Source organism: Achroia grisella, unplaced genomic scaffold (assembly GCF_030625045.1).
Source record: "Achroia grisella isolate CSIRO2021 unplaced genomic scaffold, CSIRO_AGI_Agris_v1 utg109, whole genome shotgun sequence".
Lineage (NCBI taxonomy): Eukaryota > Metazoa > Arthropoda > Insecta > Lepidoptera > Pyralidae > Achroia > Achroia grisella.
The window spans coordinates 4879477-4904747 of record NW_026712573.1 but is presented as its reverse complement, the minus strand read 5'-3'; the positions used below and the strand labels follow the sequence as shown (position 1 = coordinate 4904747).

The 25271-nt window shown below is 32.4% G+C and overlaps 1 protein-coding gene across 1 annotated transcript; it reads left to right on the top strand.

Moving 5' to 3' along the window:
* Window positions 1–8194: 8194 nt before the first annotated feature.
* Window positions 8195–19570, top strand: LOC131848234 (gustatory receptor for sugar taste 43a-like). The gene is made up of 11 exons (XM_059198030.1): window positions 8195–8264; window positions 12014–12129; window positions 12737–12851; window positions 13569–13762; window positions 14445–14592; window positions 15049–15204; window positions 15775–15921; window positions 17004–17189; window positions 18021–18130; window positions 18805–18966; window positions 19505–19570. The coding sequence occupies exons 1-11, from the start codon at window positions 8195–8197 to the stop codon at window positions 19568–19570; spliced, it is 1470 nt and encodes a 489-aa protein (XP_059054013.1).
* Window positions 19571–25271: the final 5701 nt, after the last annotated feature.

Here is a 25271-nt window from a genome sequence, read left to right as displayed (position 1 = left end):
CTATATGTTACGTCTGTGATGATAATATTCAGAGGTAGTCATGATTCACCTTGTGTAATTCATTCAAATATCGTATCATATTGTTCATTCGAAAAGGGCCTTCGTAAGCACCGACGAATGCAGTTAATACCACCGTCCCGAAGTCTGCGATCCATAGAATCCGTTTGATGGGTGTACGCATACGAACTGATTGTGATGGATCTATATTCATATCCAATATTACTCCAGCTATGCCCAAAGAAACTGAAACACAATGTAGAAAATACAAGTAAAAATGTCCAATATATATTATGAGAGACCTTTCTAATGATCTGTCCGTTCTTAAAGCAAAAATCAGAGCCAACCTTACAAATTTTTGACAAAGCAATTTATAAAATAGCTCAATTTGGTTCTCGTACATCATATTTCGTATGTCACAATCTTGTACAAAATTATACGATAAAAATATCCTCGTATTTCTAAAAGGATTCTTGTACCGTTGACATCATTTGTAAGAACATTCCGGTGTGTAACCTCAGCTCCCGACCTACTTGTACCAACATACCCTCCAGAACTGAAATATCTCTCCTTCCCGTACCAACGTTCGTTAATCACTTCCAAGTTCCTTTATCTTTTATATATCTAAAAAGTTAGGATTAAAAGAATATGGGATAAGTTAGAACTTATCCCATATTCTTTTAATCCTAACTTTTTTCACATTGCACATCAACATAATTTTTTTATTAAGTACGTATCATAAACAACTTACCAATGATGGAAACAAATATAACACTGTAGGCATAAGAAAATGGCGATACCCTGATGGTCCAGCCGTCGTGCCGTCTTCTGAACCCAACAGGTGCTATGCCTACTACTCTAGACACGTGTAACACTAGAGCCATAGCGTCATACACCACACATTGGGGTCGAGTCATTGGATTACCTTTTACAAACCTGGTAAAATACAAAAAACTGTAGTCTTAACCACTGGCTAAAACTGGGGATACAATTCTTGAAGTTCGAAACAGACGTAGACCAAAAATGAAAGTGGAATTGAGAAAATAATCTTCAAATTTGCATATTTAACGGCTAAAATAACGTGAGATTTGATTAATTTGAGTTTTTCCCTTTGCTGTTTAGTGGATTAGTTCCGTTTCTGAAATGTGTACTGACTTTTGGTTTGGCTAATTCAATTTTTACAGATGTCCCCTTAATTTTATAATCATAATAAATTATGCAAGGAGAAAATATCTACAGTAATCTTAAAAATTCCAAATAAATTACAAAGCTTCTAAAAGAATATATATATAAAAACTGAAAATATATTAAAAAACTGTTTTTTTAAACATAATTCATCCATTGACTTCTTTTGGCTAATTAAATTTAAAAAAAATGTATTTATTTCCTTTTCTTGCCTACTTTTTATCCTAGATGGTAGTTCCATCAAGTCTGTCTGACTAAATGTTTATTGTATTAAAAAATAAGTATTATTTTATCGGCGTTAGTCACCTGCGTGTTTAGAAATAATAATGGATGTATGTTGTCGAGTGGACCTAACTCGTTTACTATTAGTAAGTAATAATTTACTTTACAATTCTTGACAATAATTTTGTTTTCATAAATCAGTTATTTGCTACCATAAATTTGTATAAGACTGGTATCTGCCGGTGACTTCGTCTGCGTCTCAATAATTGACCTGAATAAAAAGTAGCCTAGGCTTTCTTTACTAGTGGTCTCTGGGGTATACCTTGGGTCCTCATAACTTTTGTTACAGAACTATGGTGGCAATGAAACTTATGGCCTATCTGGTTGTAAACGGTTACCATAGCCTATAGACCTCTGAGCCACCAGGGGTGTCAGGTGCCGAATCTTAATTTTTTGATAAACCCCATACTGTAGTCTCTAGAGAACTATAATTTTGTAGAGGATAATATGTAGGTTGCTCAAACATCTCTTTAAAATAAAGTTTTTCAAATTACTGCAGTGGTGCCGATGTTAACTTTACTAATAACAAAATCAGCTATGTCACTATTTAATATTAGACATATTTTAATTAAATATTCATAAAATTACGTAATTACCAATAATAGCTTCTTACATGAGTATATATTTCTGAATGTTTCTTAATAGATTTTTATCATTTAATGATAAATCATTTCCATTACGAATAGTTATGTCAACATATGGAGTGTTTATTTAAACTGTTTCATGTTGTATATTTTTTATTAATGATAAATTTATTTCTTCGGAAGCAGTTTACTATAGACCATATTCGAGGAACTGTCATAGAAATTTCATATTGTAAATAAATTATCTACTATTATGTTATGAAATTTTTAATCTTGAGTATACTCTACCTGCTCTATCTCCCATTTTTCATGATGATCAGGAAGTTAATACAAGCGAGGAAGATAAAACCATCACATATGATACTAAAATCAAAGTCAATATTGGAACAAAGGTAGTAGGAATATCGGCTCGACGAGTGGACTATATAAAATCATCGTTGATTTTGCCGAAACTTATTTTTATGCGTACCTAATTAAAATAGCAAACAAACTAACAATGACCTGATAGTAAGCTGTAACCGTCGCCGTATACATGAACAGCTCACCATGGACTTTACATCATATGACACCCGTGAAACCATACTGCTTAATCTAACGATATAACCGAAACACAGCTTATTAAGCAATTTCCTTGACGGTTCAAAATAGGTGAGGCTTTAGAAAGCAATCCACGGAACTTCCTGCCACTACTTCTATATTGCTTCTAATTTTGGTGTAGTAATTAAGCCATATTATATCGATTACATCAGTACTGAGTACCCATGTCTATTGCATTGTAATTTCTATTAAAATATAAATATTTATGGTAGTTTACTAGTATTAGCACATTAAGTTAAAAAAACATCAAAATTTATAAAATTATTTTAATTTGAATAAATTAATTAAGTTTTCAGAATAGTGATCGAATAATATTGTTCAGAGAGTAGTTACAAGAAAATTTTCTATTTCAATTATTGTTCTATCACAAATATTATAATCTATTGATTGGATTACCTAAAAATAAAAATGAAATAATGTTCCCAATTATTATTTGGTTTTCTTTCATTACTGTATTTAATTCTTCTTCTTAATAGGTAGAGTATAGTTTTCTCCATTCTGTATTTCCTATACAAAATCTTCATCGAATGATCGTTTTAGGTTTTTTCAAAGCAGTAATTGTATTTTATTATCTGTAGTTATAAGCACGTTCTCTGTTTCATTTATACTAATTTCGATTGTTCTTCTGGTACCAATATCATATTTATATATCAAATAATTTCAAATAAGTGGTTTGAAATAAAATGGTTACTTAAAATTATTTGGGTCTTTAAAAATTTTCCTAACATAAAAGTTAGTTTTTTTACAACATGTTAATTAATGCAATGTAGCTTCGGCATTATTTGTTGAACTGGGTATGTCGGGTAGTATAGAACCTGCAGTCATGGGCCTTATTATAGCTTGGAATGTACCAATCATCATTTTCGCATCACTTCCATCCGCTTCTCTCTTCACTATATTTGATTCTTTAATAGGCGGTGTATCATTTTCGTCATTCTGCTTTTCTTTCTCAAAATCTTCATCGAATGATGCTTGTTTAGGCTGTTTCAGTTCAGTTATTTTATTATCTGTATTTATAAGTACATTCTCTGTTTCGATTATATTAATTTCGATTGTTCTTCTATCACCAATATCGTATTTATTTATCAGATAATTGACAGGAAGACTTGAAATTAATGAAAATAAGAAAATATGAAGTACAAACAAGCGTAATGTTAGAGACATGTTGTTCGTTTGTGATAAAATTGAATATTCGCTGATTATAAGTAGCATCGTTTACTTGATATTCCATATTGAGTATGAAGGAGGAATTTTAAATAGATAGATAAACTTATCTATGTAGATATATGGGTTTCTATGTTACATGCATGTGCATAAAGGTAACTTGTTTCGAATTTTTATAATTATCGATGTTGCTTACCTCGGCTGACATATCAACAGACTGGAATTAATTATAGCTTTGAACAAAATAATCTTTGTTTGAAACTTTTTAATAACTTGAATATTTAAATTTAAAAATAATTTTAATACAATAAATATTGTATAAATTAGTTTTATATAAATTAATTTTTATAACAAATTTTGTATTAAATTATGCAATAATTTTGTTTAGGTTATCTATGTACGTTAAATAAACAATAATACTGCTCCAGACAATCATTGTCTATGTATCTACTTTGTACTTAGTTTTGTTACGATTATTGAAGGCCTCGGTGATTTAGCGATTAAACATAAAGCCTTACTTCCGATGGTCGCGGGTTCGATTCGTCGCATGGCACAAACATTTGTATTCATGAGTATGATTGTTTGTATCGGTCTGGGTGTTTTCTATGTATAATATATGTATTTACGAAAAAAAATATCTACGTAATTGTATAACACAACATTTAGCTAACTTAACTTGGGTCTAGAGAGCGCTGTGTTAATTGTCCTTAGATTATTATTGTTAATTATTATCTGCCTAATAAATATCAAATTCGGTCAAACACTTTTAAACTACAAATAATAATAAAATCTTAACTACTAGAATAAAAAATCAAACAGAAATTGCGCGAAGTCGGTACGCCCCTTTGATCATATTATAATCATATAACATCGCCAAATTTATCAGGCACGTCAAGCAAACAGCAAAAATTCCATTTAATAACTGGCCGGATGTCTCTTCTAATCCGTTAGTATACGCCCCGCCCGCCTATGATCTCCACGTGATTACTGCTGCCCTAGTACTTGAACACGTTGATTATGTTAAAAAATATTATTCGGACACGTCATAAAAAGTGTAAATAAACGTCTTTTCACGAGAACGTGTTGGATTTAAATGATATTTTTTTATTAAAAATTATTTAAAACTAAGGAGGTATCTTTGAATGAAGTTATTAAGGTGAATAAATTAATGGGTAAGTAATATGTACCATTGCAATTTTAATTTCAGTATTTTAAATAATATATACTAGATGATAGGCTGTAGTTTAACCATGATGACATTAGCGAGGTTATTTTCGTTCGAGGACAGAATCATATATTTATATTTAATTTAATCGACTATCGCAAGTTAAGGCCAGAAATTACAGTAATAAATTTAAAATAGCAACTAGTCCCTATTTATCTCTCACATTGTATTAATGATTTACTTATTAGGAAAAAAATACCATATACTACAAATGTCAATTTAAATTTCCAATATATTTTTACAAATAACTCTTAAAATTTTATAATTTATTGTACATAGAATAATAATTAATGTTCTTTATTTAAAATTCCGTTGCATGTCTTTATTAAAAAGTAAACAACGTTGGCGCCAAATTGCTAACGTATAATTTCAAAAGAGAAATATGTATTATATTGCATTGTAATTGTAATTTTATTTAAATATTAATTTGATATTTTATTTAAATAATTAATTTGAATTATGACTTGAAGCATGGATATGGATAATAAATACTTAGTAAGGGTTTACGTAAGTAATAAATTTTTCAAAGAAAATACGATATGTTCACTTATATTAAAATAAATAAAAAAAGTACAACGAAATACTAAAAAATCTGGTAGTCTAGGAAAATATCTTTATTTTATTTAAGTACCCATATTATTCATTGGGTAAATTATGTGAAAACACTATGCCCACAAAATACACTTACTTGTTGTTTGATGAAAACATTAAATGGTAATTTATACATTTGTGATGATAAAATATTAAGGAAAATGTGATTTTGATGTCTATTTTTGAGACATACAGTCATATGGGATGATGAACTGATACCAACGAGATGAGGATTTAGTCTATCTTAGCCATATTTTAAGTTAATCTCGCAATTTTTTTACTTCGTGTCAATACATTAGGTATAATATAGGTTATAATATGATTATACCAGAGCATAACTACTTTTATTTCACAGTCAGACGCTTTGTTCAGGTCTTCCTTCATCCAGGACGATGGTAACAAAATACATCACAGGAAATGGGACATAGTCGCAAGTCTCCCAGGTAGTAATACTACATTTCATTAGGTTGTGCCTATAGCGAGCCTATGTTTCCCTATGTTCCCCTCTTACAATATTCTGGGAACAAAAACGTAAAAATATTTTGTAATTCATGACAAGGTACTAGAATGTAATTTTAACATATTTTCAATCTACTTTAAAAATAATAACGTTCATAATTTTATTGTATTTTTTGTCTATTCAAAAAAATTACAATAATCAAAACCAATTTTAATGAGATTTTTGTAATCAACCCTGTTCTCCCCTATTAGCATCGTTCCTACCGTATATTTTTTTCATTCATGGAAATGATGATGTAGTATATTTTATTCATATTTATAGCTTCTAATAACATATCAAACAAAGTAAACAAACAATTCAATGTAATGGGACAACAAACACGATCGTAATCGAGCACGATTATAAAGATTTGAATAATTATAACCTACAAATTGCCCTGTTTTGTATCGTATCAAGCAATTGTAGAGAAATTTAAATACAGTTCGACATAAGTAGAATACTAGTGTAGTATTATGCTATTTGTGTAAGTTAGGGTGACATTATTTATTCATCAAAACTGTTATCTAAAGCTGTATGGCTCATGTTTTTGGTATCCTCCTAAAGAGCAAAAATTATAAAAAAATGTGAAAAATAAATATCCATATTCAATTTCATAACCTAAAATTAAATTACAGTTTGAACGAGATACTTTGTACAGTGTTAAATTATATTAAAACTTTTCAAGCTTAATTATAAATGTGCTGTAATACTAATCACACAAGTCTAATACTAACTAACATTAAAATACATTTTTTTTTAAATATTTGTTAGAAATAGTACACATTCAGTGGTTATAGTCAGTCAAGGACATAGTTTCTGCAGCTCACACACACGTAACAGGATTCAAGAATGATTATCATGTACAGAAGTACATTTAAAAGCAAGACATTTTAGTATTCCCCAGGGGATGGGGATTACTAATAATCAATTTATCACAATGGGCTAACTGACCTGACATCAGCTCATCTTATCATCCTCAACTACACCTTACAATGTAGTAAAAATATATATTTCTTAGCAGATTTACGTGCTTGTTTACAGAGCAACAACGTTATGTTTTTTTATTGGTTTGAGAATAGAGCGTACTCGATAAACAAATAAACATGTTATTATGTTGCATATTTAATTAATGTAATTTTATTTATTAAAATTACAATAAATTTGTAAAAATATAATATAATAATAATAATAAATAGTTATTGCTGTCTTAGGTTGTGTTACATAATTAAGTTGTAGGTACATAACTGTAAATACAATTTAAACATACGAGTGTAATTGTGCCACTTGAACTTGTATAGAATTATACTGTATCTCAGATGTCACATACCTTCCCAGGGTGCATTATTTTTCATTTATTCACATTTGCTCTTACATAACATAATAACATACATACTACTTAACATAACATTACATAAACAATAAAAAAATGAAACAATAAATACAAAACAATACAAATACAAAAACTTTCGTGTTTAATATACATTATTTATATTATTAACCGGGTCTTATCACGAACGGTTAGTGCAACCTAGTCGAAACATCGAGAAAGGTTTATTTGCCATAAAATTAGTTCGTGTTAAGACCCGGTTAATAATATAAATAATGAATAAAATACATAAAAATCATTTTTTTTATAAACTGTATATTATAACTTGCCGTACATGTAAGTCTCTTATATCCTTTAAATTTTATAACAAGGTTTCGTAGTCAGAAACTTGTGTTTAACAAAACCGATGTAGTAGTAAAATCTTGGAAATCTACGTAAATAACTTATATGTACATAGATAATACAAGGTGTCTATTAAAAGTATTAATAAATGGTATTCGTATATTGATGTATTAGTCTATTTTGTAATCAAATTAATATAATAAATAGCTGAGAAAAAATAAAAATTATACATGCAACCGTATGTCACAGTGATAGCGTACAAATTACTCTAATGACTATAATATTACTTATACCTTTAGTATATTAATATATTTCTCCACCAATTCCCCATATTGTTATAATCTCAAAGATATTGCTTACAGACAATATATTTAAATTAAATAGATTTTGTTGTATTAAAAATGTTCAAGAAAACTGGAGTTGTTAGAAGATATGAGTATTTTGTTACGCCCATATATGTTAAAGAGCTCGGTGAGTTTATAATAATAAGGTGTGTTTCGATTGTAGGATGGTAGATAGACGACCTCGGTGGTCTAGCGGTCTAGCACACCGCTTTACGTCCGATGGTCACGGGTTCGAATTCTCGCACGGTACATACATTTTCATTCATGAATATATGTTTGTATCGGTCTGGGTGTTTTCTATGTATAATATGTAAGTATTTACGAAAAATAAAAATTATCTATGTATTTGTATCAGTTATATAGTACCCATAACACAAGCTTTAGCTGGCTTAACTTGGGTCTAGATGGCGCTGTGTGAATTGTCCTGAGATTATTATTATTATTATAGATAGATAGAAAATAAATTTGTGCTACAAAATACAAAACTGGTACATCGTTTCAGTGTGAAGAATCACTCAAGGAGCAAAACACTGATATTCAGCTATGTCCTCGAGGGTGAATAATGTACTTTTATATTTTAAAAACAAAAATATACTGAACGTAATAATATTAGTTGCAATTAGGCAGTGTAATTACAGAATAACATTTACGTCCTCTGGAATTGCAACGCAACGCATAAGTGGTATCACAGGTGTTATGATAATGAGATGTAAGTAGTACTATTCATTTACATTGCCAATTATTGTGGTTTACCATCTGCTGAGCCGTCAGCTTGTTTTGCAATTCACACCTCATTAGTTCCAATAGTTGTGAGTTCGATTCCTCGCATGGTGTAAACCTATAAATTGATGAATATGATTGTTTGCAAAGTTTTTTTATGTATATTATATATGTAATTACAATTTACAAAAAAATAAATGTATTTAAGTATTCATATAATTTATCTAGTACCCATAACACAAAGTATTCTTAGCTTGGAACTAGATAACTATGTGTCAATTGTCCTAGTTGATAACATACATAATAAAAAAGGTAATTCATAGTAATATTAGGCTGGTTTATTCGTTATTTTAGTTACTAATAAGTATAAAATATAGAGAATAAATAATAAAAGTCTTCATTACTCTGTACTTTGAAGGACTATTTCTCTTATTCTGAATGTAACACTTGTTTACCCTGTTTTGTCAACTAGAGACCGAGTTCATAAATTGTAGTAAAGAAAAAACAACTATTACATCAAATATTAAGCAAAAATCGGTGCCATAGATACTCCTAGTGTTAAACGTATTCTATAATAATAATTGCATTACTCAATGTAATTGTCATTTAGATAATTTTAATTACTTATTAATTATAAAAATTCATAATTGTGCAAATCGAGTGCTTGTGAGTGAGTTAATGACTTATTGATTCATTTTTAATGTACCGCCACGCCTTGTTTGCTTTTACTGTTATGGACGTAATAAATGAACATCGTAGCTTACTGAAATAGCATCTTTCACATCTATATATACATATAACAAAAATATAATTGATAGCTGTTTGTACATCAAAAGTATACACACATATGAGAAAATCTATTAAAGGACATTATTACCATAATAGAACCATTTATTTTTGTTAGAATTTTTGTCTGTTTGTCTATTAATCCGCACAGATTAATAGACAAACAGACAATAATTCTCTTCTTTGTGTGCGCTAAATACAGAAAGAGCTAAGATATGGCTAAAAAAAATCTACAATGTTAGAAAAAATGTTAGTCGGTAAAGTTCTATAATATTGTATAATGAAATAAAAATTTTCAAAAGCGAGCTCTCAAATTAATTTAAAAGAAATTATACACACTGTAATTTGTATATATTTATTAACAAAAAAGTAGTATCGTGACGTTTAAGGCAGTAAAATAGCGTAGCAGTGTAACGTAGTAGAGTAGAGTATCAGCGTAGCATAGCAGCGTAATGTAACAACGTAGCATATCAGCATAGCGTAGCAGCGTAAAGTAACAACGTAAAGTAGCAGCAGCGTAATATAGGAGCGTAGAATACCAGAGTAGCGTAGCAGTTTAATGTAACACAGCGTAATGTAGCAGCGTAGCGTACTAGAGTAGTATTTCGGTGAAAGTAGTAGCGTAGCAACGTAAGGCACCAACGTACCAGCGTAGCAGAGTAATGTAACAGCGTAACGTATCAGTGTAATATAGCAGCGTAGCGTAGCACCGCTGTCTCTCAGATTAAAGTTTTGATTGAGTATCGGCGTTTCCTTCATTGGAGAGTCAGGCAGAAATATAAATTGACACGCATAGACTTTTTTTTTACTTTTTTCATGGTAATAAAGCACTAGGCCATTACACTCATACGCGTAAGTTATATTAGTATTACCACATATAATATAATTAGATGTAATGCTATACCAGAATATTTGTTGAAACATATTTTTTAGGAAGACACGCCTATGACCTAATGTAAATATGTTTCAACAAATATTCTGGTATTACAGAATATTTGTTGAAATATATTTTTTAGGAAGACACGCCTATGACCTAACGTAAATATGTTTCAACAAATATTCTGGTATTACAGAATATTTGTTGAAACATATTTTTTAATAAGACACGCCTATGACCTAATGTAAGTTAATAGCATTACATCTATAACCTTCCAAGTAATGTATGAGTAATAAGTTTGCAAAGTTAAATACAATAGGATAAAGAGTATGTACGCAAATAAAATACAAACAAACAATTATTTATTTTTATACAGGTACACGATGAATATAAAATACAACTATACGGTTGTACAAGAATAGATTTATCCAGCACTTTATTTCAATAAATAATGTATATACAGTGCGCAGTTCATTGTAGTGAAAGATTAAATAATTCAGAGAAGGTGCGACAAACATGTCACATTTCTGGACATGTCTTTTGTTGTCAGAAATCCTTTAGTGATAACTAACGGATTGTTGACAACAAACTTCATAATAAAGTGATTCGATGGGAATTCATCTTTGATTGAAGGGGGTAAAAGATTTTTAGTAATGATGACCCCATTACTAGTAATATACCATGTCAGGTTGACCTCTATACGATACCTCCTGGAAACCTGAATGGGTTAACTGACCTGACCTCACGCTCATTTTATCATCCTCCGCCTGGTGCCCCGCCAGCGTAAACCGTTAGCCAGGCGGGTGCACCATTCCATTATAATCCAATAAAATGGGTTTAGGGCGGAGTTACATATCATCAAAAGCAAATAATATCGATAAAGTTGAGTGTTTACTATGATAAACACTTTAAGTGCTTAATAATAGTGTTATTAAGTGCTTATAGTGTTATCAAAAATACAACCACCTGCGAACTCTCCGGAATTAGGTGCCGGTGGTGGGTACTGCGGTGGGGTCACATGGGGTTTGTGGTCTGAAATACTTCCCTTTACTATAAATACAAGGCAAAGAGGGATGTTTAGTTGTGGGGACTGTTAGGATCCTTTCTACGAATACTATTTCAGGTTGACCTTCACGTGGACCCTTTTAGACACCATCGTTATTAATTTCTAGTCAGTTCATCACAGTGTACTAAATAACTTGACTGATTTTAGGCTCAATGTAACCATGACTTCAGATGCAAAGTTTGTCAGTCATAAATATGAATTGTCATATTTATGACTGAATCTCCTATGATGAAGACACCGATAAAAAAACAAATTAAGCCAAGTGGTGATTATTTCACGCCACGTTAGATTCACATATACCCTGAAATATAGGCCAAGTGTTGTGTTCACCATATTGCCGATAGTAGACAATGCCTGTAACTTATCCTATTTCGTTATAACAGTCGTGACGTTAAATTATTACGATTTATATTTGAAATGTTTCTAGGTGTGGAATCTACGAAAGTGGAGGATACGAGTGGTTCACCGGTGGGGACCGCGAGGTCCCGTGCCGTCCGGCCCACACACTGCGTCGTCGCTGGAGCCCATGCTTTAGTCCTCAGGGTAAATATAATTTATTATATAACCTCCCAGATGATCTAAACTATTAATCATTTTGTAAGAATCATGTAATGTGGATCAATGAACCCATTTCTAGTAATGTACCATGTCTCGTTGATTTCCACGCTATTCCCCCTGGAAACCATTGTGATAAGTACCACGTGTATATGCTACGATGGGCTATTTTTTATTGAGAGTTTTGGGCTATTTTCAGGTACTAAAACCTGTAACACTACGACCTGCATAGATCTGTTGTGCTCTCCCTTTATCAAAGTTTGCTACCTAAACCCGTGAGGGATATTCTTAGGAGCGATGGATCTAACTGACCTAACCTCATGCTTATCGATTATCCTCCACTAGTGTCCCGGCAGCGTATATCGTTATCGCAGGCGGGTGAATGGTGTAAAAAACTAGGGTACTACAAAACATCAACAAATCTACACCACAAACAAAACTCTCATCTTAATCTCTAATATTTATCAGATAAAACCCTGTTTTTGCAGGTTGTTTTTTACTCTTATGAATAATTTTGGACATAAGCTGCAACAAAAACATAATAAGTGTAGATGTAAATAACAGTAAGTACAATATTTTTAATTTATAATTTCAGGTATCAAGTATCTTTGGACTAGCGCCGTTGAGATTCGAGCCTTGTGGTTCGGGCTTCTCAGTCTCTATATCCAATGCAATGTGTATATATAGTTATATATTGGTCACAGTTCTAGGTAAGTGAAAACGAGCTCATTTTCTTCTATATAAATAACTACTGGTCCATTTAGATGAGCACCCGGGCAAAGCCGGGTTCTCATCTAAAAAACTCAAGCTCAAAAACTTTACCAGTTTTTGTATATATTAACATAATATATGTCTTTGTCACTCTGGAATAATATACCTCGAAAACGAATAACGAAATTATAAAATTGCAAGAGGAAATTTTGCGTTAATAAGTATGCAAAAAATGAAATCTTTCATCATCTTTTATGATTAGTATGTATATACTACGCGCAAACTTGCCTCGGTTTCATGTATGTGCACTGATTATAGCGATCTCTATTTTTTGAACCCGCGACCATCGAAATTAAAGCGGTGTGCTATACCGCTAAACCACCGAGGCAGTTTGTTTTTGAGGAAGGCCAAAGACTATATAACTTCACGATAGTAGAAAAGGATCAATAAAAAAAGTTGCAATAATGGGAAAAATGTGACGCATACAAACTTGCGCGGGTCGATCTTTTATAAACAAAACATAACCTTTACTCCTTAGATTTTAATTTTACCTAAATTAATAAAAAAATATTAAAATATAATTCTTCATTCAGACACAGTCAAATTAATGTACAAAAAAAAATAGAAGAAACTTTGTGTGCCGCAACGATTAATAAGCAACCAACTCAGAACGTAGCAGAATATTCTTATTTAAATAAAATGTATTTAAATTCCAGTTGTATTAACAATATCCGGTTTAGTGGCGGAAATCAATGTGGGCTTGGAATTAGCTGTGCGGATGTCCTCCACCACATCGCAGGTGGTCTCTATGTGCGACATCCTCATAGTGGTGCTCACCGCCGGAGCAGGAGTCTATGGTGCACCGAAGCGAATGCGCAGCATGCTGAAGTTTATGAACAGCATTGCTTCGGTAAGTGACTTATTGGTAGATACATAGATAAAACTTGACTCTTGGAATGTTTGTAGAGAGCCAAATTGAGCTAAAATGTATCAGATTCTTTAAGGTCTTCTTACGCGGCTAAATATTTTAAAGTTGTCAACCATTAGAGTGTAGTATTCCATGCTACGGTCAATTTCATAGACACCGTTCTTTCGGCTTTACGTTACTTTTATAAACATACAAAGTTATCATTCATATTATATCTCTTATTCATATACATTTTTTTTTATTAGATGTACTATTTATTAAAGAGATACATATATTATAGAAAAAAAGTATCAGGGTGACAGGATTTAAAAGACATTAACGTTTTAGCTGGGTAAAGTTAGCAAAAACTTTAAAGTGACAGAGACATACAGACAAAAGTACGAGCTACTAGCTATTTATATGACATTCATATAAATAATGCTTTAAAATATATTTCTTTATAACAGATAATTGAATTTTACGATAGTCAAGTTAAGGAAGATTATTAAAAATTAAATTAAATTACCAATAATTTACTACCTCTTTATTATTAGTTTTAAAATATTTTAAATAATATATAAATATTGCAATTTTGGAATTACCACTCATTTTTTTATTTAATTTCTCACTACATTAAAGTAATAAGTACCAGGATGATAGGTTTTAAAGGAGAACAATATTTCAGGTTGATACCAGTATAGGTGGGAAATACACTCAAGCGACAGAGCGCAAGGTACGCGCTGTTCTGCTGGCTATTCTGATCTACTTCTTCGTATTGCTAATAGATGACCTCTGTTTTTACGTGGTATATGCTAAAAAAGTAGGCAGGCAATGTAAGTGAACATACATATATTAGAAATAGTTTATTATTTTAAGTATATAACAATGAATGCCTAATTGCCTATTTCTATCTCTCTTCCTCATCATGTTTTATATTTTTTTGTAACATTTTGTAAAAAATTCAGAATTTCAGAAAATTAATAATGTTTTATGTTATATCGTTACATTTTATTAATTATTGCTTTGTTTGTAAAATCTAGGCGAGATTAGTAGGAAAAAAATGTAAAGCCAGCAATGTAAAAAATGGATAAAAAACGCATTATAAAATAAATGGTGTAAAAGGAGGCTTCTCAACCATATGAATTTTAACTTTATTATTATTATTAGTGGTCGCAGAGTAGTCGAAATTCGACCATAATTAATTTAACATTCATTAAAATTATAGACAATTCTAAAGACAAACTATATTAATTTAATATTATTGAACTATATTATTTATTTTATTTCAGGGAACGTACTACTCAACTACATAGGTTTTTATGTACTGTGGTATATGGTGATGATATTGGAACTGCAGTTCGCTTTCACTGCCCTGTCGGTGCGAGCGCGCTTCCAAGCTATCAACGATGCTCTCGTACTTACCGTCAAGAACACGTCTATACCAAGTAAGGGTTTTATTATGTGGTTTGTGCTTTAAGGAATCAAATATCCTCACCGTTGCTCCGCAATACATTTAACAAAATATCATGTATGCCAGGAAAAATATAGACACTTTTAAAAGAGTTCGTTAAACACTAATAGAAGCTTACGTAATGACAAACTCATTTTACCTAAATGCTGTTTAACTAAAGTTAGTAATTCGTTTTATAACAATTGCGTAAGATTTTACATTAAACTACCAGAGACTGTTCTGAATCTGCCTAAAAAAAGATTCAAATGTCGTTTTTCTATGTAAAAAAGTATATTATAATTCAGGAAACTGAAGAAATATTCCCGAGAACTAACTAACGACAGCGCATTTTGTAAATGTCGCTTATGAAATACAGACAGGCAGACACTTTTTCGGATTTATAATGTTTGTAAAGATTAATAATATAATATATGTAACTAGCGACCACTCCGGATTCGTTCCAGTGAAATTCTGGTCGGAATTCCGTTTTTTACATAAATTTCAACCTACGTGACTCACGTACTGAAAGAATAAAAAAATGTAATTTCAAACCACTACTTTCCAGTGTCCGCAGTGGAGAAGACCAGGAGTCCAGCATCGCTGAACATCTTTGCTATAAGCGTGACATCGGCGGACAGCCAGCGTATACGTAACGTGAACCTAACGATGGACACGCACGAAAGTGAACCCACTGTTATTGTGTCCAAATCTGGTATAGTTGCATATTATTATTTCTACCTCTGTTAATAAGATATTTTTTTAATATAGGCATATGGATGACGCATCCGCCTGCGTTAATAGTATATACCGCCATGACACCAGTGTTGGATGATAAGAAGAGAATGCAGACCGGTCAGTTAGGGAATTATGGCAAATATACTGTTTTAAATTTGACGCGGTCATTATTTATACGTATAATTAGTAAAAATCACGGGATTTGACCAAATAAATCAGTTTACCCGTGATCATGGTCGTTGAAGTATCGAAATATCGGGAACTCAGCAAATAAATATAAAACGTGGTAAGATCCCGTGATTTTTACTAATTATACGTACAAATTATGGCAAATTCCCCACAATGCTGTCGGAATCGCTATAGAACGCTGACGCAAACTCGAGAGTTCAGCAATGGTGCTCGTAGGTAGTAGGTACACCATGTGATTTATTAGTGGGTAAGATCCCACACATCCCTTCGTCATCTCTCTGACGGGAGGGCGATCTTTTGAAGATTTTTCCACATGATGTACATACGAGCAATGGCTGGAGTCACGAGATCGCGTTAGCATTCTACTACGACTCCAGCAGCATTGGCCGGGCTGGTAAAGCTGTATAAATGGTGCAACTAGTCCAACTTGTTATCTGTGTAGTGTAGTGGCCCAGTATAGGTAGAATTAAACCACTATCATAGTCGTATTTGTAGACCTTTTTTCTTTTTTTCGGATTACTCTAATGCTGTTGGCCGCATCTGGACTTTACAGCTTCACCGGACGATAGTAGGCGAGTGCACATGGCACTCCAAACCTGAAGGAATTATGGAGCGGCTGAAGGCCAAGTCCTACCTGGTGGATAGGACTTTAATCTAAGGACACTACTAGGGGTTCAAACTTCGAATTAGGCCGTCGCAATTTCGATCCTCGTTAGAATTAGACCGGAGATCGATCGTATCGTACGAGCGCCATTATTGGAGTTGTGAGGTTGTAATAGCATTTTAACGCGACTGCTGCAGCATTGGCACTTCCTGTATAAATAGTGCAACTAGTCCAACTTGTTATATGATAGATTTGTTATATTTTAGTGGCGGGTGAATCCCGGTTGATGGTGTCCGCCAGTAAAGCGACCCATCAGCTTTCAATGCTGCACGGGGCACTGTGTGACGTGGTGCACAGGATCGACTCCAGCTACGGTTTGCCAGTCATTGTCATACTAATGTCCACACTATTGCACCTCATCGTGACGCCATATTTCCTTATCATGGAACTTAGTGAGTTATTTAAGTTTAAACTTTGTAAATTCAAAGAAAGCCTTAGTATAAAGTTCTTTTCCTCTTAGGAGATAACCCTGTAAGGCATTTGTTTTTTTTATACTACGGTAGTGGCAAACCAGCATACGGCCCATCTAATGGTAAACGGCTATCGTGGATGCCTGAAAAAGGGGTGTAATGTGCTCGTTGACGACCCTTAAGAAACCTGAAAAAAAAATTAAAGGGGTTTTCAAGATATATACCCTTATATCTTGAAAACCCCCTTAATTTTTTTTTAGTGTTAATTTGATATATCCATTTTTGTACAGGCAAGGAATTTTCCATGTATCATATACTTAAATGTTCTGTTAAAATAAGCTTTCAAGTATTTGACTGAAAACTTAAATACTGATAATGATAAAAATAATAACAAAAATCCATTGAGTTTCTTGCCAGCTCTTCTCAACTGATGTAACTAGTTTTGCCGGTGTTGCCATCAAAAATATTCGCTGAAGGCCATCTTCGAATTCAGGACGTTTAGGGTTGATGTTTAACCAATGGGCTACGCAGGACGCTATTAAAAGCACGTTGTTTTATTCCATACTAATATTAATGAGAAAAAATGTGTGTATGTCTATTTGTTGCCTTTTCATGACTAAATAGCTGAACATGTTTTAATGAAGTTTAATGTAACTATAGATAGTCTCGAAGCTATCTTTTGTCCAAATATGCAGACAAGGTCACGTGTAAGAGTTAGTATGTAACAAATTAACTAGAATATAGCCCTGGTGACGTTTCACTCAGGCTATTGTTGTACTAGGTTAACATAAAACAAAGAAATCTACATTGCAGTCGTGTACACGAACCGTCTTCACTTCTTGGTGCTGCAGTTCCTGTGGTGTTTCACTCATCTATTGCGTTTAGTTATCATCGTTGAGCCATGTCATTACACAATCATTGAGGTGATTTGTATGAAGTTTTTTTTGTATGGATGATGATGGAACGGTGCACCCGCCTGCGCTAACGGTATACGCTGGCGGGGACAATAGAGAATGAGGGCATCTTGAGCTTGAAATATATTTTTAATAAATAATTTTTTTTTAATTATAATATAATAAAAAATATTTAATAAATAAAAGATGTGAACAATGCTGGACCGATCGTCGTGGAGATCGTTGGGGAGCCTATGTCCAGCAGTGGACGTCTTCCAGGCTGCAATGATGATAATGAAAATTTGAGATCGAGAATATATCTTTAAATAACTGATAATATAATGTACATTTGTATGCAAGAGTATAATTGTTTGTATCGCTCTGGGTGTTTTATATTTACATAATGTATGTAAAAATGTATCTAAGTATATCACAAGCACTTACCTTAAGATTAGATGATGAGGTCTGAATTGTTATAACATTTTTTTTAATCTATTTTATACATATATAACCGTATCTCATAAAATGTAACTGGATGCTGTCTGTATATAAAAGTATACATAAAACTATTATTGAGTTTATTTTTTTCAAAAAAACTGCTAAAATTCTAAAATTCAAACTCTAAGTCATTGAGTTTTGCCTGTTTGACTGTTTGTGCGCTTATCTCAGGAAAGGTTTAACCGATTTGCCTTAAATTGTACCAGGGTAAAAGAACACAGAGCCTGGTGAGCCGACTGATGTCCTTAGCTCCGTCTACTGGAGAATTATCCACTAGGCTCGTGGTATTCTGCCGACAACTGATGCTGCAGGCCGTTTCCTACATGCCAATGGGGATGTGCACTTTAGACCGACCGCTTGTCGCTTCGGTGAGTTTTTTTATGTACACGATTTATATATATTTTGTATATACACGAATGGCAAAACATGACCAGCCACCTGATGGTAAATGGCATACTATTCATATACGTATAGATACTGTTGATTTTACTATTTGACAGTTTGTATTTACACATTTATATCCCACATATTACCTTTTACCTCTGCATCATCTCCGGAAGCATCACCCTCGGGGGTCTGGGTTAGCAGACAACTAGCAAAACAATAAATTAGATATATCTGTATGTGTGTATGTAAGATGTAGGCCTGTAAATTCGCAAGGTTATTTAAATATCTAGAGAGAATAAGAATTATACACATATATATGTTGGAAGATTTTGCGATAAGGCCGCCCAATATTAGCTTTGTCCTGCAGATAGTAATAATATGTTTTTATCTATTTGTACACATTAATTTATCTAATTGTATTTTGTATGACGGGAACAATAAATAATTTTCATTTTATTTCATTCCCCTTAATATATAATTTTATACATAGATCGTTACATAAGCCTCTCTTGTTTTCAGATACTGGGAGCAGTTACTACGTATTTAGTTATACTTATACAGTTCCAGAGATATGATACAACATAATTATATAATTATATTTAATATATTTATGATTACTAGAAGAATCTCTAGTTGTTTTATTCTGGCTGAAGATATAATACTAGGCTTGTTACCAGTGTGTTGTTTACACACCAAGTCACATGTTGAGCGGAGCGTGTTCATTCTCAAAAACTCGGCTTTCAAAAATTAAATTAATTTTTTTTCAGTAGCGAATGATTTTTTTCCGCCATGCTAAGTCTATGGTAACTTTTATCACCGACCATTCCTCAAGGACATGACCGATGGGAATTTTTTGGAGTCGTAAGCGATGCAGGCCCGATGGTCGACATTCGATGAAATTTTGGTCTCGATCGATCCGTTTTGTAGGAGTATCGTTACAAAGAGTGCAAATCTGTTCTCTAAGATAGATCCGCACTTCGCGCTCCGCTGAATAACAATATATATTAATAATTATATGATAAATAGCTGTACCCGCGACTTCGTCCGCGTGGAATTTAGGTAACTTTATTTTTATAAAATTAAAGTAGCCTAAGTTACTCCTTATTACATCAGCTATCTGTCAAAAAAAGTCCCGTCAAAATCGGTCCTGCCATTTCAGAGATTAGCCGGAACAAACAGACAGACAGACAAAAATGTACCGTATTTATATTCGTATGTAGAAAAAGAATGATTATTTCAATATTACAAACAGACATTCCAATTTTATTTATATGTATAGATAAAGGTATTTACCTCTCTCGACGTTTCGACTAGCCGTGGACTCGAGCTTATTGGAGTAACAGCGATGTCAATGGCGGTAGGTGCCAGCAGTTTTCTTTTATTTTGCCATATTCAGATCACGAAAACATACCGACTTTAATCACATTATTAGGATAACTCAAGAACTACCGATTAAATCTTGAACAAAATTATATGAATGAGCTTTTAAATAACAAAATAATTTTCAAAAGCAGTCCAGGTACAATAAAGTTATGTGATACACATAAAAATAAAGTCGAAAAGAGAACCTTCTCCTTTTTAAAGCCGGTTAAAAATAACCACCTTCAGTATTAGTGGAGGTAACTCGTCAGCTGGTACATAGATTCACAATCTTGGCTCGTAAAATTCTTATGTAAACTCGATACAGATTAGTGATGAGCGATATCTATCGATAAAACATCTTTAAATAAACAATACTACATAATATTAGAATAGAATAGAAAATCCTTTACTCAAATGAACTTAATTTAAACACTTTTGAATAGTCATAGTTATCCTTCTTTAAATCTAGCTGTCACTTCACAAGAAGAACAAGCAATGAACTTGCGTTTGCTCTATTAAATAATCGTTGTAACTTTACATTCCTAAGTCAAAACGTGTGAATACAAACTACTGACTAGCACTAATTTATTAGGATCAAATATTAAACGCACAATAATATTAAATCATTCGTAGTGATTAGCAAACTAGTCATTACAAGCAGCACTCCTTCATGAGTATGACATTAAATTAATATAAAAAAAATATTAACATAAAACTTTCATATCAATAGTCATAATATAAGCATACGGTTGTAATGGTATTCAGATGGTAGTCAGAGTAATATTCAATAGTCGAATTTATGGTTTGAAGTTTATTTATACCTATGTGTTACAATTGAATGTGATAAGGGGTTGTTAATTGTTATTGGTGTTTCATGCATCGGAGAGTAAATTAGAAAACAAAACGACGTTGATAGTTTCTAGTGTCCGTCAAATTCGAAATCACGCCTTTAGAGTCCATAAACACAATAGTAAAGTCCACCATGGACACTATTCGTAATAATAAAATAATGATTATTATTATGATCCTATCAACTTATCATTATTGACTGGCATGATAACAGGTTAATGACCTATAATTTATATAATACAGTACTTTCGAAAATAGCATTAATCTTCTTTCAGTCAGAGGATTTTCTTGAAAGATGTCTCTAAGAGATAATCTGAGGCCACAATTTAGGAATGTCTAGACCCGAGCCAATTTATAAAAGTACGTTTCGTGAATTGACCTGACCGAAGATAAAACCTGCAATATAACGAAGTGTAAGTTCGTTGCCGGAACCTCATTTACTCGAAAGCCTCTGCTCTGAAAGAGACTTATTTTCTAAATGGTTTACATTTCGATAGATTGTGAGTCTGTCTGTGTAGATATATATGTGTATATAACCCACAACGATAAAAAGAAGTCTATCTATTTAACTGTGAGTTTTTCGTTTTATTTATAATTTCGTTGTCATTATAAATACAAGGATGATTAAGACACTAGGAGAAAGCAGTGTAATTTAGAGAATAAGGTTTGACGATAGTAGTAACAAGATGAGTCCTCGTTATCTGCTAGTAAACACAATTATCTTAGCACATTTTATTTATATAACATGCGCATATACATTACATTAAAAAATAAAATATCCATATTATATTTTTAATAATTACTTGCTTGATTTATTTCTCTGGTAAGGTAAATGGGTACAATAGAATTTGGTTATATAATTTTCATTTACGCATATTCTTATTTATTTTCTCTATAAATTTTGAAGACATATACCTATAAAACTATTTTTATAATAATGTTACAACAAATTAATTCACTAGAAAACCGAGATTAATACAAAAAAAATGTATTACATTTATATTGATTGATTTTAACAATAAATACAATGGAAAATATGTTTTGAATAAATATTATTTTAATATTAATAATATATTTATATTTTTCTTGTCGATAAAAAAATACAGTAACAAACACCGCACTACGACATAGACGACTAAGGATTCTAGGTTCATATTCGCAAATGGCTTCACATTACGAGCTATAGCCAGCGACGTGAGTCTTGCATATAAAATATTAACCATATTTCATATAGTTTTCATATTTATTTCATATTAAAACATAACTGTATATGTAATATTGTCTTATCTATGCCTCTATCGAAAGATACATTCGTCTGTGCTATACTTAGGATGGGAAAACTAATAATCGATTCTTGAAGAAATCTATTTCGTTTAATAAAAATTACTATAATTGATTAAATAATAATAGAACTTTACAAAAACCCACATTTTTGGATGCCTTTGCACGTGGATGTTCTAATTTTTCCTGTAGAACCTTTTTGGATGAGAAACACGAAGCTTTTTTTACGCAGAAAGCCAGATGCCTACTGCGGTAACACATCTATGGGACACCAGTGGATGATGATAAGATGAGAATAAAGTCAACATGTCATAACATGTCTATATAAAAAAAAGGCTAAAATTTTACTTTTATTTTTCATATGAGTGATTATGTAGTGCACCTGCCTGCGCTAACGGTATATGCTGACGGGACACTAATATAGTATGATAAGATGAGCATGAGGTCATGTCAGTTGGCCCATCGTGATAAATTTCCCTGAAGCTGACCTCCCCGGTACCTTGCTAGCAACGGGGTTATTAGTCCACATTACTATTAATCCCTTTCCACCACTCTATATATGTTAGTAATAAGCACAGATGATTGTATTGTTAGCAATGTACCATATCAGGTTGACCTCCACGCGGTTCCCCCTGGAAACCATCGTCATAAATTCAAGATGAATTTATCACGATGGGCTAACTGACATGGCCTCATGCTCATCTAATCATCTTCCACTGTTGCCTCGCCAGCGTAAACCGTTAGCGCAGGCGGGTGCACCATTCCATTATCATCGATAAAAAAAGAAATTAGTAAACACACTAAGCTCTTTAACGGCATGTGGCAACTATCACCTATATACATGAACAGCACTACAACCTCAAGTCGTCATATGCTCATGATACCTCATGCTTTGCCTTCGTACAGTACCGTGGCCACAGAGACAGTTTATACATTTACTAGCCGTCCAGGCTTCGCACGGACACAATCATGGAATTTCTCGGCTTGTTCTATACTATGATACACATGTATCATACATATAAACCTATCTTGAATCACTCGCAAATCGTTTTTCAGTAATAAGGCCGCCCATTGTTGCGTCTTTCCTTTGTCAATGTTGTATGTTTGTACATATTTATATATTAATAGTGTATATAAATGTTTGTATTCTGTGAAGACAACAATAAAGAATTTTCATTTCATTTCACTCTATCTATTGCTGAAAACTGCATTTAAATCCGTTGCGTAATTTAAAACAATATAGCGAACAGACAGCAGACTTTGTACTATGTAAAGATATTTATTTATATTATTATTAAATGTATATGTTTGTCTATAAGGTATTTATTATATGTGCTATTAGTAGCCTGAAATATATAAATAAAAAACACAACTTATAAAGAAATCTACTCAGTGGCTAAAGTTTTAGGTAGAGATACTCACCCACGCAAACAACATTTAAAAATGAGTAAAAATCACGGGATCTTACCACGTTTTATATAGTATTTATTTGCTGAGTTCGGGTAAACAGTTTACTCGTGATCAAGGTGGGCGAAACACTGCCGAAATATCGGCAACTCAGCATATAAATATAAAACGTGGTAGCATCCCGTGATTTTTACTAAAGTACGATTATTAATTCCAGTCAGTAAAATGACAAGTGCAACTATCACTGATACAAAAAAGGGTGACCCGCTACAATAGTAATGTTCGGCAATCAATAGACTTAGACATTTAGTCATGCTTTATTTTATTAGGTATCGAAGACTTTTTTTTAATTTTAAATATTTAATACATATCGTATTAAACAATACGATTTTAGAAATATGGACCTTACCAGCATATTAAAATTTCTCACTATAACATTATTACAAAAGCTGGGAAAAAATGTAAAAAGAGATTCAGAGGAATTAATACTAGAATTTTTATTTGTATAAAGGCAATTTGATATTGAATAAAAAAAATGTAATCTCGACTAACTTTTAATTGTAAAAACTCGATTCTACCACATCACTATTTATTTGGGACTAAAAACCTGCAACACTGGAAATGTCATTTTACTGACTGGAATTAATAATCTTACCTTAATTATACGTATAAATAACGACCGCGGCAAATTTAAAACAGTATATAAAATTCTCGTGTCACAGTTTCCGTTCCCATACTCCTCCGAAACGGCTTGACCGATTCTCATGAAATTTTGTGAGTGTATTGAGTAGGTCTGAGAATCGGCCAACATCTATTTTTCATCCCCCTAAACGTTAGGGGTAGTCCGCTCCCTAATTTTTTTTTTTATTTTAAGGCAAAACTATGTTTGCCGTGGCAGCTAGTAACATTATAAAATTACCTACATCAGTTTTGATTCAGTCAAAATAGAACTCTACCAAAATTTTCATATCCAATACAACGTGACGGTGTTTATTATTTCTGTTATCTCATACATGTCATATTCAGGACAGCCCGCGGCCCCGCTGTACTTTATTACATTTTATAAAGGAAATGTTTATTTTATGGGGAAAAAAGCACAGAGAATAACTCATAGTGATACATTTTCTGAGCGGAATAGAAATACATACCGTACTTAAATTTAAGGACCTCGATGGTGTAGTGATCTTACACCGCCTTTCTTCGAATGGTCGCGGTTTCAATTCTCGAATGACAACAAGACGGTAAACGATAATCTAACGGTAAATAAAGCGTGTATACGTCGAATCAACTTCTGTTTTCTTGAATTTTTTCTATATAATTTAAATGGCAGTATATCTGACTATACTCTGGAAATTGAAAACATTGTAAGTATTCATGTATACATATA